General features: G+C 58.9%; 3 protein-coding genes across 10 annotated transcripts in view; all 3 read right to left on the reverse strand.

Moving 5' to 3' along the window:
- Positions 1–54: 54 nt before the first annotated feature.
- On the reverse strand, positions 55–5,875 carry Tbxa2r (thromboxane A2 receptor). 4 transcript variants are annotated; one of them, XM_076919280.1, is made up of 4 exons: positions 4,453–5,582; positions 4,119–4,253; positions 1,742–2,604; positions 55–717 (listed from the first exon to the last, which is right to left on the reverse strand). In XM_076919280.1, exons 3-4 carry the CDS (start codon positions 2,516–2,518, stop codon positions 469–471), a joined length of 1,026 nt encoding a protein of 341 aa, XP_076775395.1. In that variant the 5' UTR covers positions 2,519–2,604; positions 4,119–4,253; positions 4,453–5,582; the 3' UTR covers positions 55–468. The 4 variants fall into 4 exon arrangements, with proteins under 4 accessions (XP_076775395.1, XP_076775393.1, XP_076775396.1 ...); XM_076919278.1 differs by lacking the exons at positions 4,119–4,253; positions 4,453–5,582 and adding an exon at positions 5,623–5,875; XM_076919281.1 differs by lacking the exon at positions 4,119–4,253.
- Positions 5,876–7,975: 2,100 nt separating this feature from the next.
- Cactin (cactin, spliceosome C complex subunit) lies at positions 7,976–12,995 on the reverse strand. The gene is made up of 9 exons (XM_076919277.1): positions 12,787–12,995; positions 11,033–11,594; positions 10,801–10,946; positions 10,281–10,443; positions 10,092–10,206; positions 9,699–9,891; positions 9,215–9,328; positions 8,839–9,125; positions 7,976–8,754 (listed from the first exon to the last, which is right to left on the reverse strand). Exons 1-9 carry the CDS (start codon positions 12,978–12,980, stop codon positions 8,264–8,266), a joined length of 2,265 nt encoding a protein of 754 aa, XP_076775392.1. The 5' UTR covers positions 12,981–12,995; the 3' UTR covers positions 7,976–8,263.
- A 1,182-nt stretch (positions 12,996–14,177) lies between these two features.
- Positions 14,178–17,379, reverse strand: part of Pip5k1c (phosphatidylinositol-4-phosphate 5-kinase type 1 gamma) — a 28,704-nt gene continuing 25,502 nt past the window's right edge. For 4 of the 5 annotated variants that reach the window (XM_076919287.1, XM_076919286.1, XM_076919285.1 and 1 more), the window contains 2 exons: positions 16,781–16,858; positions 14,178–16,433 (listed from right to left, as the gene is read on the reverse strand). In XM_076919287.1, coding sequence (XP_076775402.1) covers positions 16,431–16,433; positions 16,781–16,858 — 81 coding nt within the window. In that variant the 3' untranslated portion in view covers positions 14,178–16,430. The remainder of the gene's footprint in view (positions 16,434–16,780; positions 16,859–17,379) is intronic. The other variant, XM_076919290.1, reaches the window with a different exon arrangement.

A 17,379-nucleotide genomic window follows, 5' to 3' on the forward strand; every position in this document is an offset into this window, starting at 1 on the left:
GGGACAGCGGGACGCTTGGCTGAGCGCCTGCTGTATACCTGACACTCCAGAACAGACATTCAGCCATTTATTGAGCAGTGTGTTAGACAACCATGGGGGAAACAGGCTCGGTAAACACTGGAGAGGTTGGTGAGCCCAGACCTGGCTACAGGGACCACAATGGTTGCTTCTGACACCCAAGGTCAGTGATCCTTGAGCCTGGGTGAACGTCTCAGACTCGCACCCCAGGTGTAACCCAAGATTCCTGCAAGGGGCCTCTCACATGTGCCCCAGCCTTTAGCTGACAGGGAGTAGTCTGGGGAGGGGGCCAGAGAGGACCTCCCCAGCCTCGAGGAGGTATCTTTGCAGTTCACAGGAGTCAGCCCCCTGTCTTAGCTCCATCCTTACCCCACCAAGCACTCAGGCTCCTGGGACAGGGCGCAGGTTGATGGCAGTCACCAAGCACCCGGGTTTGAGTGACACTGTCCTTCAGGGTCCACTGAGCATGGGCTGGGCTGGGGGCTGGTGTGAGGACACAGCCTGGGGCTGTGAACTGAATCGTGGATGCAGGCGCCGAAGCACGGACCGGCGGAAGAGGATGTAGACCCAGGGGTCCAAGATCTGGTTCCAGGTGGCCACGCGCAGGTAGATGAGCAGCTGCCTCTCTGTGGCCCGAGACAGTTGCCCAGAGGGGCTCATGACAGGCGGTGTCTGCAACAAGGTCTGCACGATGAAGATCTGCAGGAGTAGAGGGTTGTGCTGTGTGACCCTGGAACAGTGGGTGACCTCTCTGAGCTGCTGCCTCTGCTGGGCTCAGAAGGCTTTGAGCTCAAGTCCTACTTAGACTGAGGTTTAGAGAGTAAACTGAAGCACTGAGGCGGGGGTCTACCTGAAGCCAGTCTCCAACATTCTCCTTTTTATTGATTATTTTTCCTTAAGACAGAATCTCACTGTGTAGACCAGGCTGGCCTTGAACTCACAGAGATCCTCCTGCCTCTGCCTCCTGAGTGCTGGGATTAAAGGCATGTGCCTCCATGCCCAGTTCACATTTTATTTTAGACAGGGTCTGGCCAAGTTGCCCCAGCCCCAGTGGCTTGGGACAGACCTTAGAGCCTAGACCATACACCTCTCTCCCAGACGAAAGTCGCCGTTGTGCTAGGGGAGCCTGGGTACAGGTGGCACACTGTAAATGTTTGCTGAAGGAACAACGCAGAAACCAAACAAAAACCCCGTGTCCACGTTAAAGTCCTACCAGCCGGGCTCCACGCTCTCAGGACATCTATAGAAGCCTGGGGTCTGTGGTACCGGAAGAGGCAGCAACATCGAGCGGTCTAGCCATTCTGTCTAGAACCCTTTCCCCAGCATTGTCTAGCGGGTGAACTCTTATTCATTCTTCAAAGCCCTACTCCAGAACACACAACCCCACAAGGTTTTTCCTGTTACACCCTACAGATCCCAAAAGCCCCAAAGATCTGAACCCCAGGACTAGGAGGACCCTCATGTCGCCGTGTGTGTGTGTGTGTGTGTGTGTGTGTGTGTGTGTGTGTGTCTGAGTGTGCGTGTATGTGTGTGAGTGTGCGTGTGTGTATGTGTGTAAGTGTGTGTGTATGTGCGTGAGTGTGTGTATGTGTGTGTGTGTGTGTGTGTGCGTATGTGTATATGTGCGTGTGCGTGTGTGTGTGTATATGTGCGTGTGCGTGTGTGTGTGTATATGTGCGTGTGCGTGTGCGTGTGTGTAGGGGGCTCCAACGTCGGGACTCACCAGCAGAGGCATCCAGCATACCGTGGCCACCACCATGATGCCCACGAGCTGAACCATCATCTCCACCTCGCAGTCCCGCGGGCGCTGCGTGGCCTCGCGTGCGTGGTAGACGCGGCAGAGCGTGGCCACACTCACGGTGTTGAGCAGGAGGGACAGCCCCACGGACGCGCTGCCCAGGAGTGCGAACATGAGCCCGAAGGCCACGTCGCCGCGCTGCGTCCCGAGCGTCAGGAAGCACCAGGAGCCGGGGTACTGCACACTGTAGCGGCTGAACCCCAGCAGTGGCAGCAGCCCGAGGGCCGCGGCCGCCACCCACACCAGCCCCACGGTGGCCCATGCGCGGCGTGTCGTGGCCGTGTGTCGTGAGAAGGGCCGTGTGATGCCCGCGAAGCGCTCGGCGGCCATGGTGGCCCCCAGGAGCAGGGGACACAGCCCGAAGAACACCATGGCCGCACCCATAAAGTGGCACAAGTGGCAGCCGGGGTCCGTGGCTCGCCAGTCCAACAAGGCAGCGTGCTGCGACGCCACGACGGCGCCGGTGACTAGCAGCCCCAGGAAGTCGGTGAGGACGAGGCCGCACAGCAGAGCGAGGAAGGAGGAGCGGGGTCCCGCTCCGGGCCGCGCCCTGGCCAGCGCACTGAGCGCCAGCAGGTTGGACCCCAGGCCCAGCGTGCAGAAGGACGCAGCGAACCAGGGTGACGCGATGGCACGGCGTTCCTGCAGCGTGATGTTCACCGGGCGGAAGCAGGCCCCCAGCGAGGTGCTGTTGGGCCACATGGCTCCTGAGCCTACGTGGTGAGGGGGTCAGCACCCCATCAGACGCAGGTGGCTGGGACGGTGGGCTGGTGCTGGCTTCGGCGTACCTGCAAGACAAGGTGAGCTGGTAAGCAGGGCTCGAGCGCCCGTGGAGAACTCCTACAGAGACTTCAATGCCCCAAGAACAAAATATCCTTTCTTTGAGGGAGCCTTTGACTGCCTGACCACTGTTGGCCCCGCGACTGTTTGTGACCCTGTGAAGTGGCCCAGTTGGCCTGGAGCTGTAAGTAGTCCTGCCTCATCCTCCTGAGGAGCTGGAATGACAGAACTGTGTTCTGGCACCCTGCACCCCAGGTTGGCGTCCCAGTCCTTGTACTCACTGTGTGGCCTCGGTTTCCCCATCTATTACCCATCTAGCCTGTGAGGTTGTGGGCGCACTCGTTCTGGCCAGGGTTTGGTACCTGCCCCGACGCTCCCATTGGACCGGTGTGGGCCGTTCCTCCTCTTCCCTGACGTCACTTTTATATTAAGAAATGGACACAGAAGTTCCCACTCCATTTTGGGAATGAAAAAACAGCCTGATGGCGACATGTCCCCAGGGAGGACTCCAGCGGAGACCGGTGTGGGGCAGGAAGGGGGGGGGGGCAAATATCACAGAACTGAGGTTGGATATGGGGTCATCTAAAAGTGAGACTATTCAACAGAAAAATCCTTTGCAGCACCCGGAAGGCTGAGGCAGGAGAATTGCTTTGAGTTTAAAGTACACAGGGAGAAAGAAAGAGAGAAAGAGAGAAAGAGAGAAAGAAAGAAAGAAAGAAAGAAAGAAAGAAAGAAAGAAAGAAAGGAAGGAAGAAAGAAAGAGAAAAAAGAACGGATGAAGGCCAGAGACCCGAGGCAGGCAGTGGATAGCCCAGTGTTCCTGTGCAGCCAGGCTGGCAACTCATGCTACTCTTCCCTGCCTCAGATTCTTGGTGTGAACCATGTTTGGCCTTTTTTCTTAGTTTTTAAAAATTTACACCATTCATATATGTGTGGGGTGTGCAAAGGCACACCCCAGGTACAGTCCAGTGTATGTGGAGAGGGTCAGAGGACAACTTGTTAGTTCTCACCTTTCACCACAGGGGTCTTGGGAGATTGAACTCAGATTGTCAGGCTTGGCTGCAATCACCTTTACCCACTGAGCCCCACTGCCAGCCCTTGGCTTTCTCTTTCTCCCTCCCCACCTCCATACCCTCTTCCCTCTCACTGAGCTCCAGGGTTTTAACAGATGGTCACCCAGGGTTCAGGAAGCATCCTCTGTTCTTGTCCCCATATCCCCACAGAGTGCCTCAGTTTCTCCTCTGGTGAAGACAGCTGATGCTGAGAACAATTATTTCTTGTGTCTACATCTGGCACACAGTAGGTGTTTAATTTATGCAACTCAGAATGATCTATGCGGGTATAAGTGGCCTAGTAGGTGCTGCTTCCATGTTCCCCTTATGAGGCCTTACTCCAGGCCACCGCCTGGCGGGGCCTGTACCATCCAGAGGAGAGTCCAACGGAGAAACTGAGGCTCGGGGATGAGGGCAGGGTGGGCGGCTTAGTGGATGGCATCCCCCTGGCTCTGAGGTGCTATGCACACCTTTGAGTTTCTGTGCTAGGTCCCAGGACCTATGCTCCCTTTCCCAAGGCGGGCTTCATTGGCGGCTGTCCCCTTCTCTGTCCAGTCCTTGGCCCAGCCCAGCCAAGGACAGCAGGTCCCTCAGAGCTGCCGTGCCTGGGAACAAGTCCACTCCTCAGCCCAGGGAAGTTGGAAGCCAGCATCAAGGATGCATGGCAGTTTCCAGTCCCCTCCTTCCTCCCTTGGGGTTCAAGTGATAATGTCCAGCTCAGGCTGTCTGGGCGAGACCCGAGGCAGGCCTGGCAGGCTCCCACGCTGGCCAGCAGCCCATGCTGTGTGGTCTTGGGAGACTTACTTGGCGTCTCTGTACCCCATCAGGTTCCACAGCCTTGGAGCTTTGGGCCCGGGGATTTCAAGGCTCAGGAATTCTGTCTGTCCTCATGCAGACTCTGACTGTGTAGACCAGGCTGGCCTGGAAATCACTGAGATCCATACACTCCCAGCTTCTGCGGCGTGACAGGCGCAGACCACCACACCCTAGCTTTGAACAGCAGGGAGCTGAAGGATTCTGGAACCTTCCCATCCTGACTCACTGGGATATGGGGTGATCCTGTGTTCCTGAGCCATGTCCCCACTGTTGGGGGTGGTAGGCAGTGGTGTTCTGACTGGGATGGGGCCTCATCCTTGTATATGTGTGCCCTGGGACACTGGTCCCCACTCCTTGAGGCCCAGGCTGGGTGGCCGCGTTCCAGCCTTGGTGGAATGTGGTGTGTGGCTGGGCTCTGCAGACCAGGCCCCTCCTCCTTCTCCTGGCTCATCCATCTCCAACATTCGTCCCCACCAGGCCTCAGAGCAGCCTGGGCTCCCCACACCTCCGTCACCCATGACCTCCCTACACAGCCTCAGTTTCCCCTGTGTAATTAATTTGCCTCCCCAGGTGGCTTTCGGCTTATGAGCTCCTGAGGCTGAGCCCTGTCCCCAGCTGTGCCCAGCAGGCCGCTCTGCCAACACCCCAAACACCCAGTGTGTGCCCCACAACCCCACAGGCTCTCAGGCTCAATACACAGTGTTCCTCCCACTGCCTGCTTCCTGTTTGTGCTGCAGCTCCAGCGTGCAGGTGTTATTCTGCGGTGGTGGGCTGGGAGGGGCCACCTCGGCCTGTTTCCTGGTGTTTCGCATGGACGCCCCCTCTGGATAGGACACGTGCAGTGGAGATGAGGCACGATCTCTGAGCTGAGCCTGTGTGTGTACAAGCACCAGGCCACACCCCACAGCCCCAGCTCCATCCCAGCCCAGCCCCAGCTGCCAGACCATCTTTGCTGGCCTTGCCCAGACACAGGAAACCAGCATACCCATGTGCCAGGAGAACTGCACTTGTCCAGGCTAGACCACCGGAGTGGTCACACCCCAGATTCCCCTTCAGGGAACTGGGGTTCCTGGCCGCTATCATCATACCCCCCAATGGACAGGCCACAGCAGAGTGGTTAGTGGGTCTGGGCTCCCCAGGCCTTATGAAGAGGCTTACCTGGGCACAGTGGGGTAGAGTCACATTAGGGAGGCGAGGGGCTCACTTGTGCTGTCTGTACCCAGGTGTTTGTGGTGTTCCAGGCCAGGCAGAGAGCAGGGAGGGGAGTCCCCTGGGGAAACCAAGTGGAGCTGGCTGAGGGAAGGTCCCAGCAGGAGCCCTGGGGACCCTCAGGAGCCCAGGGCTGGAGGGATGTGACTGACGCTGTTTCCCGTCCCGCCCTGTCTTCATCTGTCTTTCTGCCTTCTCTCGCCAGCCCCACCCCCTGTGTTGGCCTCGCCCCTCAGCCGGGTGCCTTGCAAGGGTGGGAACCAGGCAGGGCACAAGGGTGACACAGAAGAGACATCAGTTGACAGGCCCCGTGTGGGAAGAGCTGAGGCCAGATAGGGCTGGTCCTGGCCCAGCAGCGACTGACCCTCGCCATGGCTGTCCCGGAGCCTTCCAGGGGTCTTGGGACTGCAGGGGCCAAGAGAGGGCTGCGGTGGGGGAGGGGTACAATGGGGAAGGCAGTAGACCAGGCTGTCACCTAGAGATGGAGTAGTCATGGGGAACCCTCCCCTGCAGACCCACTGCAGGAAGCCCTGACAGTTGCCTGGGATGCCGGGGCCAGGCAGTGGGTTAGTCCTGTGCCCTTTGTGTGGCTTGAGGTGGGGGGGGAACCTAGGTGGGGGAGGTGACCTTGGGCCTCTTTGGCCCTGACAGGTCCTGGTGGGGACTGGGATGCCTGGCCTGAATGTGACCCCAACTTCCCAGTTCTAGAGTCTGCCCAGGGTCAGCCAGACTCCTGTCAGCAACAGGAAGCCCCTTGCACGCTGCACCACCCCCACCCTTCCTGTCTCACACTCCTGAGGGCCCTTCCCAACATCCAGTCCTGAACCCTGACTTGCCTCTTCCCTGGTGAGGACTTTCTGTAGTTCCTCTCTGGTTTCTGAGCTGGGCCTGCCCTGACTATCTATCCCATAAGCTAGGGACAGAAATGGACACAGACCACCCAGGTGTCTGTGCCGGGCTGCCGAGGCAAAGCAGATGCGCTTTCTCAACATTCGGCTAGGAATCAATGCCGTGGGGAAAGGGTATAAAGATTGGGGTTTTGTGGGATGAATAGGTGTTCTGGCCTGAGACAAAAGGTGCTGACAGGAACGTTTGATGGTGAGTGGAGTGGTGGTGGGACAAGGACGTGGCTGTGCGATTAATGCAGATGGCTGGGGTTGGGGAGCAGAGGCTGCTGTACTGTACATTCCTCCAGTCCCTTGGCCCCAGATAAGGACATGTCTGGTTCACAGAATCAGGCAATGGCTGAAGACATTCAACTTTGTTATGTGGAGGTGACACCGAGGCAGAAGTGTGACAGAGCCCACACATGACCATCAGGTGTGGCCTGGGGCTGCAATTCCTGGCTTCAGCTCCCAACCACAAGGTGGAGGAAGAAGGGAGGAGCCTGGCTCAAGGCTGCTGGGGTGGGGTGGGAGCTGAGGCTCAGGACCTACCCCCTGTGGCTGTGGCTTCCGCTGAGGCTGGGGCCAGGCTCTGGAGCCTATTCTTAGCCAAGGACACAGGCATCGGAAGGAAAGTCTGAGTGGGAGCTGGGGGCAGTTTCCGGGACATTAGAGTCCATGTGTGCACAGAGAGAGGTCTGAGCATGGGGTTTGCATCCCTGCTGGGTGCCCCGTGCCCTGGGCTGGCTGGACCCCCTTCCACAAGGCAGGGCCTGCTCTCCAACTCTGGGCACTGAGGCGCCCTTACCTCTGTGCTCCCCTCCCCAGCTCGGCCTCTGTGCAGGTTGGGACCCTGCACACAGAAGGCAGCAGGCAGGGGACTTCATAGTGTAGTGGGAAGAGGATGGACCCCTTGTCGCCCAGGTAGAGAAACTGAGGCCCAACATGCTATGTGCTGTATCTCCTAAGCTCGAATGTCCCGGCTCTGCCCTGGTGGGACCTTTGGGGATGAGTGAGTGTCCAGGGCAGAGGCTGTTAGTCACTGCTCCCTGGGCCAGCAGGACAGAAGGCTAGCCTGGGCTGCAGTACAGTCTTATTTACACAGGTGTGTCTTGCTGCATTCTCAGGCCCGAGTCAAGAGGCCACGGAATTAGGGGCTGGGGATGACGTGACCTGTCAGCCTTGCCAATGGTTGACACTTGGTGGCAGATCTGGGCTGCCAAACAGTATCCTTGGCCTCCACTGGGCACACACCAGGACCTACCCCAGTGGTGACAGCCACCTGTTCCCAGATGTGGCCAAGCCATGTCTCCCCAGATAGTAGTGGTCTTGGGGTCAGGTGGGACAGGGAAGACCCTGAGTCCTGACCCACCCTGAGCCGCTTGGGTGTGGTATCTGCCCTGTGACTCTGATCTGAAGCCATTTTAGAATAAGCTTTCTATTAAACGTATCAAAATTACATGGGGTTCAACGGTTGAACAAGTCCATGGAAACAAGGTTTCTGTCACCTTAAGCAGTCTTTCCAAGAACAGTTAAAAATCCTTTTAAGAAAGGCAGAGGGCTGCGGCCAGCACAGTGCTGGCAGCTGCGGCCCAGAGGTGGCCCACGGATCCCCAAGGCTTCTGAAGGAGGCCTCCTGGTCCTCTCGGCCTTCCCACCCGGGAGCTGTGCAGGGCCAGCCTGGCAGGGGCGGCAGCCCACCGGCGTCACCGGCGGTAGCGGTAGCGCTTGAAGTGGAACCAGAGCTGGAAGATTCCGTTGGCGAACTGGCAGCGGAAGCCGTGGCGGTGTGAGTACTCCCACTCGCGACTGACGATCTTGAAGGCGATGTCCTCATAGGGCGGGCCTGCGTGGAAGCGCAGGATGGCGAAGTCCCGGTTGTCCGCGCAGGCCTCCAGGAAGTACTCTGGCGTGGCGCGCTTACGTATGAGGTCGGGGTAGAAGATGTTGAATTTGTAGCCCTGCACGATCTTCGGAGGAGGGTTGTCGAAGTCGTAATGTGTCTGATTGTATTTGTTCCACTCGAAACCCGTGTGCACGCGGTTGAAGAAGCGCGGCTTGCGCGGCCTGTACTTGTCGGCCCACAGGTAGGCGCGGCCGCCCAGTGGCATCTCCACGCTGAACTGCGCCTCGTCCTGCCCCATGCCCTCCCTCGCCCGCCGGAAGAAGATGTCCTCAGCGCTCTCGCTCGCATCGCCTGTGAGGGCAGAGGGGTTAGCCAGGGCTGCCCATACTCCCCCCCCCGCTCCTCCCAAAGTCCCCAGTCTGGGTTCGCCCCCACCTGTAGCCTGAAGCTGTTGGCGAGACAACTGCAGGCGCTGCAGGTCCTCGTGCGGCTCCAGCACATGCGCGTCCAGAGGCAGCTCGTGCGCTGTGAGCAGCCGTGGGCTGTAGCGGCCGGCATCATAGTCTGCCAGGCTCTGCTGGATCAGGTCCTCCTCCATCAGGACTGCCTCGCCATCTGCCTCCCCCTCTCCCTCCCCTGGTGCTGTGGCCTCCTCGGGTTCCACGGGTTCCACGGGTTCCACTGAAGTCCCGGGGCTAGGGGGCCGCTCCTCAGGTTCTGGGCTGCATGAGAAGAATGGAGGGTGAGGCCCATCCTGCCAGGTCTGTTCCAGTTCTTTACATCCAGGGTTTCCCCCCACCACCCAGGTCACCTCTCCGTGGGCTCCGACTTGAGGATGGGGAACAGTGGCTCGCTCTCCACGCCCTGCTCCTGCTTCAGCTTGAACAGCTTCTGTCTAAGAACATCTTGGTGCCGCTCACGGAGCCTGGGGGAGGGAGGGTGTCACCATCCCAGCCTCTTGGTAGGGGGACATCCACACAGTGTGGGCCAACGGGCCACAGTGCTTGGCCCGCGGATGAGAGAATCCAGAGGACCCAAAGCAAACCAGCAGCTGTCATGTTTACACCATGCTGCCAAACATGCATGGAATCTCTATACAATTCTCTTGCCAGATTGGGAGGGGACAGAGAGAGCAGCAATGTGGACGGATAGAGAGAGGAGAGAGGCCTGGGAGGCAGCAGGGCAGGTGGCCCGGTGTTGAGAGGACCATCAGTAGAGAAGTAGCGGCCCTAGTGACCCGCTGGTCATGACGGACAAGGAGGGACCCAGGTGCCGAGGCCCTGGGACAGCCTCACCTGGCCCTGGCCATGTGTGCACGCAGCTGCTGCAGGAGGCTCTCCCAGTAGCCCATGTCCAGGTTGGGGCCGCCGGCTCGGATCTTGCCCTCGATGCCCTGGAAGATGACCTGCAGCTGGTTGTAGGTCTTCCCTTTGAACACCGACTGCACATCAGAGCTGACTGAGGCGTTGACCCCCTCACGGCGCTCACCTGCAGGACAGGCTGCTGAGCATGGACCGAGGTTCCCAGCTGCCCCACCCTGGGAGCTCAGGCAAGGATGACTGCCTGCCTGGTAGGGGGTGGCTGAGCAGTGCCCTGGGAGAAAGAAGGCTGAGCTCCCTAGGAGACACATTCAGCCGCTGCTGTGCCCAGAGGCCTCAGAGGTGCAATGTCTCTCTCGTGCTGCTCACCTGGGCCCTTGCCGGATGCCTCCAGCTTGCGCAGCTTGGCGATCTCATCCTCTGTGATGGTTGTCATGTCGCGCCAGAAGTCCACGTTCTTGCCTTGCTCCAGTTCCATGTACACCTGTGGGGCAGGGCCTTACGTGAGCGGTGGGGCCTGACGGAGGGCACAGGGAGGGGGCTGAGGCAGGGCAGCACCTGGATGTCCTCTAGCAGGTCTTCCATGTCTGCCACCGTGAGGCCGTTGAGGAAGGTGTAGGGCTCGTGCATCTCCACCGCCAGGTCGTCATCCTCCGCGCTGATGTACTTGGCCAGCAGATCGATGGGCTTGGCCCGCCCATCTCGGATGCGGATCTTGGAGCTGTGGGAGGAAATGGGGTGGCAGGGTCAGGGCCAGACTCCAGGACTTTCCCACGGACCTGGGATGTGCTGACCCTCGGCTCCAACCAGCCAAACAGGTTCAGACTGACAGAGTGTCAGATGGCTCTGTGTGCCTGGCCCTCCCCGGGTACCACAACAGGGCTGAGTTGGGGTCCCCAGCATGTCTGAGCAGGTCTGTGCTCAGGCTCCCCCAGTGAGGCTGCAGGCACTCTGGACCCTACATCCCATCACTGTCTTAACAGGACTGCCCCTGGATCTCCCTCCTGAGACCACACGCCTGGCAGAGCCAGGGGAAAGGGAGACTGTAGTCCCCACAGGACGCGGGGGAGGAGCACACCGCAGCTTGGCCTGCCGCAAGTGGAAGCTGTCCTCCTGCTCCTCCCAGGTCTTGAAGTGTTCCGCCTCCTTCTCCCGCTGCAGCAGCTCCAGCTCCTGCTCGCGCATGGCTTTCTCCCGTTCCCGCTCTAGCCGCAGCTGCTTCACCTGGGCAGACACAGGAGGCAGCATAGTGAGGCGCATGCCCAGGCAGCCCCAGCCTCCAGAGGAGGCTGTGCCTGTAGCCGACCCACCTTCTGCAGCTCCAGCCGGTTGTCCTCCTGGATCCTCTTGTTGCGTTCCTTCAGCTCCTTCTCCTCCAGGTGGCTGATGCCCTTCTTCTCCAAGGCCTTGTTCCAGATGAAAGTGCCCAGCAGGTTGTTGTCCCCGAAGGGGTTGTCGGTGTTGGTGTAGCCCATGTACTCCTCCCCCCAGCCCATCTTCTCCCGCTTCTTGCGCTCCTTCGCCTCCTTCTTGGCCAGTCGCCGCGCCCGCTTCTCCTCAGGTGTCTCGAAGGCCTTGAGCAGCTCCTCTTGCTGCTTCCGCTCCTCACGAAGCCGCAGCCGTTCCTGTAGGCTCTGCTGCTGGCTCACAGCAAGGGCAGCTGCTCCAGGACTCCGGGAGCGTCTCGGGGAGTCCGAGCTGGATGCTGGTGACCCTGGGGACCACGAACGCCTGTGACCCTTCCGGGCCCGGGAGCCCTGTGCCCGCTCCTCACCCGAGTCAGAGTGTGAGGACTGGTCCTGTGAGTGCCATCGGGGTGGCCGAAGGCTCCGCCTCCTAGACTTCTGCCGCCGGTCTCCTTCTGAATCTGACCTGTGGGGAGGACACACCAAGGCCTGCTCAGTGCTGGCTGCTGCTGGGCCACCGTCCTAGGTGCTGGGGTCACAACCAAGACCAACACCTAGAGCCTTTGCAGCCTCACCAACCTGTAAATGACATTGGTCCCCACACAAACTAAGTTGCCCTTCATAGTAGGGCTACACAAGTCCCAGGGCCATAACAGACCATAGGGCAGGGGAGTGGAAGGTTGAAAGTGAGGGGGTAGTTGTTTTATTATGTGGTTTTTCAAGACAGGGCTTCTCTGCGTAGCGCTGGCTGTCCTGGAACTCAGAGGCCCTTCTGTCTCTGCTTTCTGACTGCTTGTTTATGATCTCTATGGGGCCGGAGAGATGGCTCAGCGGTTTAGAGCACTGACTGCTCTTTCAGCGGTCCTGAGTTCAATTCCCAGCAACCACACGGTGGCTCACAACCATCTGTAATAGGATCTGATGCTCTCTTCTGGTGTGTCTGAAGATAGCGACAGCATACTCACATATATGAAATAAATTAATAAATCTTAAAAAAAATATATGATCTCTATGATGCTCAGTCAGGCGGGAACTCCCTCTAGAGTCAGGCTGCTTCTTGTCTGTTTCCTAAGTGCTGGGGTTACAGGTGTGTACCGTGACATCAAGTCCTGCTGAGATGACAGGCAGAAGGGATGAGAAATGACAGACGAAGAGAGGCCCAATAGATAGTTTCTCTGACAGCCCGGGAACCATGAAAGAGGAAAAAGCACCACTAGGTAGTATTTTGAGGACACGAATTTGAATCCCCAGTACCCACAGAAAACGACAGATGTGGCTATTTGAGCTTGCATCTCCAGTGTTTTTTTTTTTTTTTTTAATGAACGATGTCTTGATTAGACTTTGGTCAACTTGTTACAAGTACAGCGACTTGAGAAGGAACGTCAACTGAGCAGAATTAACTATGAAGAAATGCAAAGAACCGTAACTATGAGGCAACGGCCTCTGGTGTGTCTGTAATCCGGAGCACTGCAGGGGCTGCCGCACAAGGCCAGCCTGAGCTACACACTGAGTTTCTGCCAGCCTGGGAGCGAATGTGGTCGCTCAGTCCCCTGTGCTCATGCCCCGGGGTCCCCGGGAGTCTCCGCTGCCCCGGCGCGGCCCGGCAGACTCGCCCTCGGCTAAGGCGCCGTCCGCCCCTCAGTTCCCAGGCCGGTCACCTGCGCCCTCGGCTACGCCGCTTGCGTTCGCGCCGCCGCTCGTGTTCCCGTCGCCTTCGGCTGCTCCGCCCATGGCTCCGGCTCCGGCTCCAGCTGCGGCTCCGACTCCGACTCCGCCGCTTCCGACCCCTGCGACCCGCAGACCGTGAGCGCGAGCGAGAGTCCCGACCCATTTGGCGGCCCGCGCCGCGCATGCGCTGACGTAAACAACCAGGAAGCTTGGCGCCGGGGGCTTTCTTTCGCCGCGGCGCGCTCAGGACTGCCCAAACTGCGCCTGATCCCAGGGAGTAACTTACTCCCTCTACCCCGGACTCCAGGGACGACATAACCCGAAATTTCTCCGGAGTTCTTAAGCTTGGCTAGCATGGTGAATTTCTAACGGGACGCCGTTAGAACCAGCGGATTGATGCTCCATTCAGGCAGTGAGAGAGACTGACTTAGGCGGCTCCTCGCACCGTAGGGGGCCTGCGAGCAGAGCGCTTAGGGAGGTGGAACTAGGAGGCGGTTGTTACAGGGCGGAAAAGGCGCCTAGTGGGCGGGGTCAAGAAAATCGGGATTTGCATGAGGTGGGGCCTGGTTAGGCGGGACCTAGCAGAAGAGCTCACAGGAAAAAAGTGGAGCTGGGTTGGGCGGGGTTTATGGAGATCGACAGTTATAGAACGTGAGACCGGACCAAGGACCTGAGCGGGGCGGGGCCTAGTTAGGAACCCAAGAATGGCAGTTACGGGAGCTGGTGTGGGCGGGGTCTAGTAAGCTAGATTGACAGGCGGAGGAGTGCCTATCAGGACCTGAGAGGGCGGAATCGGGGCTGAGGCAAGATTGACACCTGTAACCACGAACTGTGAATAGGTTGTGTAGTCGAGTTTCGGACTGAGGATTGGGAGGAAATGGAGCCGCGGTGGGTGGGCGGGACCTTGGCGGCCAGATCGATTTATTGACCTGAGGGCGGGGCCAATGAACCCAGAAAGAGCGCTAGGGGTCTTGCTAGGCCTGGAACGGGGCGTCAAAGGGGCGTGGCCAGCGTGGGCGGAACTTAAACGTGCGGGGCCGCGCGTAGTTCTAGCTCGCGGGAGACCTCGGGGTTCTAGGGCAGCCTGGTAGCCACCCGTTCCGCGCTAATAAAACACAGGCCAGGAGCGGACGGGCTCTGGCTGAGCCCTGGACGTGTCTGAGCACTACCCCGCCGGCCAGCTTGTGTACACGGCGCTCAATTTGTGGACCATCTATGGGTAGGGAAGCTTAGACGTAGAGAGATGAAGTCATCTGAGATTTTGGAACCGTCATGTGGGGTCCAGGGAGGGTTTAGAGCGGGGGAGACACGTGCTTCGCCTTCACGTGCTCTCTCGTCTCGTGCACGCAGAAGTCACCGAAGACGAGCTGTTTCTTATTAGAGATTTATTACAGATCTCAAAAAGAGGGACTGTGACAGGTGGGGCGGGAACCTGGGCTGCATACGTTTGCCGGCTGCGCTGGAGGGACAGGCCCCTCTGGTTAGTGCCAGGGGGACACTGTACTTGGATTGTCAAACACCAGACCACATGGGCTGAGGACCCTGGATCCCTAGTCCTGATGAGTAAGACACACGAGGTTTGCAGTTTACAGAATGAATTCAACAATAAAAACAGGATTGGGGAGAGGATGTTTGATGCGATTATTAACCACCGGGGAGAGAGAGGAGCTAGGGGTTCGAGACAAGGGGCTGCAGAGACAGTACCGTGCCAAGGGACCCCACGGGGAGGGCATATTGCACTAGGTTGGTGTGGGGCTGGACAGGGGACTTGCTGGGATGGCTTGAGAACAGAGGCGGGCCGGGGAGGGCACCTCTTCAGCCTTGGAGACGGCCCCAGGCCTTACAGTACAGTTCACACGCTGTCCACGGTGGGGCGATAGCGGCTGCTGGAGAGAACAGGATGGGGAACAAGATGGGGAGTCACAAAGGTATTTACAGATTCTCTTTTGAGAGGGTCTCATGTAGCCAGGGCTGGCCTCCAACTGGTTACAGCCAAGGATGACCTTGCACCTCTGCTCTTTCTGCCTCTGCTTCCCACCTGAGGGATGGCAGCTGTGTGCCACCACATCTGGTTTCTGTGGTGCTGGAATGGAACTCAGGGCTTCTGCAGCTGGGTGAGCTCTGCCCACTGAGTGGTAGGGCCAGCCCTGTGGTTTTTTTTTTTTTGTTTGTTTGTTTGTTTGTTTGTTTGGTTTTTGGTCTCTTTTTCACTCTGTAGCTCAGGCTAGTCTGGAACTTGCCACAAAAGCCTCCTGCCGTAACTTTCTGAGTGCTGGGATAACAGGTGCAACATTCTGCCTGCCAGGTCTGTGCAAGGTCCAACCTGAAGCTGCCTTTGCTGCCCCTGAATTAACTAACTCACACAGTACTTCGCCATAGTGTGTTCACTGTGCATTCCACAACAGGAAGGGGACTGACGTGAGGTCCAGGGACAGGCATCTGTCCATCTCTCCTACTGTTGCCTCCCCATCCCCCGGCACGGGTCCTCTCCCTGGCCATGCCTTTTCTGGCCATGATGGCGGTGTCATGCTCCTCACCGCCTCCACAGGCTGCCTGCAGTCCTTGGAAGCCAGCCAGGTCCTGACATCTGTCCCTGAAGGTGCAACCCAAGAGGTCCATACGGCTGACCATACTGGAGCTTTCAGAACATTCCAGCTTGACCCCTCCTACCAGCACACTGTGGGTAGAGCATCCATGAAGCAGGGTCATGACATGACTGGACTGTACCCAGGGGAGGAGACTGATGGCCGCAATCCCCCTGATGCTCGGTGGACATAGTTGGCTTTGCTGAAGTGACGTCACTTTCTCCCTTATTTTCTTCAGCCAGGGTCTCAGGACCCAGCTCTCTCTCTGCAGCCAGAAGCCTGGCTGTGCCCTTCTTGGGGCAGAGATTTCCCTGGGTGTCGAGGGGACCCACAGCACCAGCTCAGGACTTCATAGGGATGAGAGGCAGACAGTATGAACCCTCCCAGTCAGCATCAGGTGATTGTAGCCACAAGACATTCATGCTTGAGGACGTCCTTGCAGTGGCAGTAAACAGATGCAGAAAGACCACAGGGCATGACTAGTCCTGGTTTGCACGGGTCCGAAACCTGAGGTGACGGAGGGCCTCTGTTGAGGTGACCCAACGCAGGAGAACAGACCTGGGATGGCCAGCGGAGGCCTGTCTCCTCTGCAGGCCATAACAAGAGTCCTGCAGTGTGTGGGCTTTACTGGAGCTACCTGGCCACTGTCCCCAGAGTAGTGAGACACGTAGAGCCTGATCCACTAAGGCTGGTGGCTGCAGCCTCTTCCTGGGTTTTCTGTGTCTTGTCTTTTTTCTAGTAAATCACCCCTGTGCTCCCTCTCCGTCAAAAAAAAAAAAAAAAAAAAAAAGGACCCAAAATAAATACAGGATGGGCACTCCAAATCTTGCCACCCCAACAGGCACAGGTAGCAACAGATGAAGGCCTGAGCTATCCTGGGGCTGGGCCTGGCCGGTGGAGTCCGTCAGTGAGGAGGGAGAGAACAAGGTCGGGCCAGGGCCATCAGGGTGATGTCTCTGAGCTCTGAGCCCCTGTTGGGGGCAGCGCCTCCAGGAAGTGGCTGGGGTGGCAGAAGGACGCTGGGCTCCAGATTGGGGACTGCATAGAAGTTACTGCAAAGACCAGAGAGCGGTAGGTGAGGGAAGGCAGAACCCAGGCCAGGCCCCAGCCCCCCACTAAGCTTCCTGGTGCAGCCTCGGAGCTACAGGTGTGGGTGGCCCCCCCAGGCCAAGCCTGGTTTTCCTAGGTCCCAGGGTTGGTACACCTAAGGACCCCTGTGCCTAGAGCAGCGGGAGGGAGGAGGGGAAGGAGGGGCAAAGTGGGAGGAGCCGGGGAAGGGACCAGGAGTTGGAGCAAGAGGAGCCTGAAGAAATGGCGAGGATTCAAAGGTAAGAGGAGGCGCCGGAGGAAGGGGAGGAGGAGCTCCGGCCTTGTCCTCCCACCCTGCCTGGGGACTTACTGTGTCGCTCTCGCCGTCGGAGGCGGGCCGCGCGCTATAGTGAAGCGGGGAGTACACCCAGCTCCTCTCGTCGGTGGGCTGCGCAGCGCGTGCAGGAGGGGTGCAGAAGAGCAGGGGGCGAGGAGAAGACAGGCAGAAGGAAGAGACAGAAAGTAAAAGAGGGGGACCCCAACCCTGGGGAGCAGCCGCAACCCCGGTTCCCTCTGTGAGGGGCACCTGCCCTCGACCCTTGGCCCTGGGGAAGCGGCGGCGGCGGCAGCGGGAGCAGCGGGAAGCGGTTAGTGAAGCAGGGTTGCAGGAGGGCCGGCAGGGGCGGGCCGGGGTTCTCTTCCCCTCCTCCCCCCCAAGTGCCCCATCTGTCCCACTACCCTGGTCCCCACCTGCCCAGCCTGTAGTGTAGCGGGGCGGGGAGGCTCCCTGTTCTGACGAGTGCCCTGGGCTTACCCTACCCTCCACAGCCCCAACAGCCTGCTGCCGAGTACAGGCTGAGCGCGGGCAGACAACAGTGCAGTTTCAGCCGCCCAGCACTGTGGGTGCAGGGACATAGGTCCTGCATGAGTTCCATCCATGCTGAGCCTCATCGTGCTCCCCCAGGACCG

Source organism: Arvicanthis niloticus, chromosome 22 (genome assembly GCF_011762505.2).
Source record: "Arvicanthis niloticus isolate mArvNil1 chromosome 22, mArvNil1.pat.X, whole genome shotgun sequence".
NCBI lineage: Eukaryota > Metazoa > Chordata > Mammalia > Rodentia > Muridae > Arvicanthis > Arvicanthis niloticus.

Bases quoted from the DNA above. Each gene is read 5' to 3' on its own strand.
- Tbxa2r (XM_076919278.1), bottom strand. From the start codon at position 2,518: ATGTGGCCCAACAGCACCTCGCTGGGGGCCTGCTTCCGCCCGGTGAAC. The intron at 718-1,741 runs GTGAGTCCCGAC...CTACTCCTGCAG, and splicing joins TATGCTGGATGCCTCTGCTG to ATCTTCATCGTGCAGACCTT.
- Cactin (XM_076919277.1), bottom strand. From the start codon at position 12,980: ATGCGCGGCGCGGGCCGCCAAATGGGTCGGGACTCTCGCTCGCGCTCA. The intron at 10,947-11,032 runs GTGGGTCGGCTA...GTGTCTGCCCAG, and splicing joins ACCGGCTGGAGCTGCAGAAG to GTGAAGCAGCTGCGGCTAGA. The intron at 10,444-10,800 runs GTGTGCTCCTCC...TTCCTCCCACAG, and splicing joins TTGCGGCAGGCCAAGCTGCG to CTCCAAGATCCGCATCCGAG.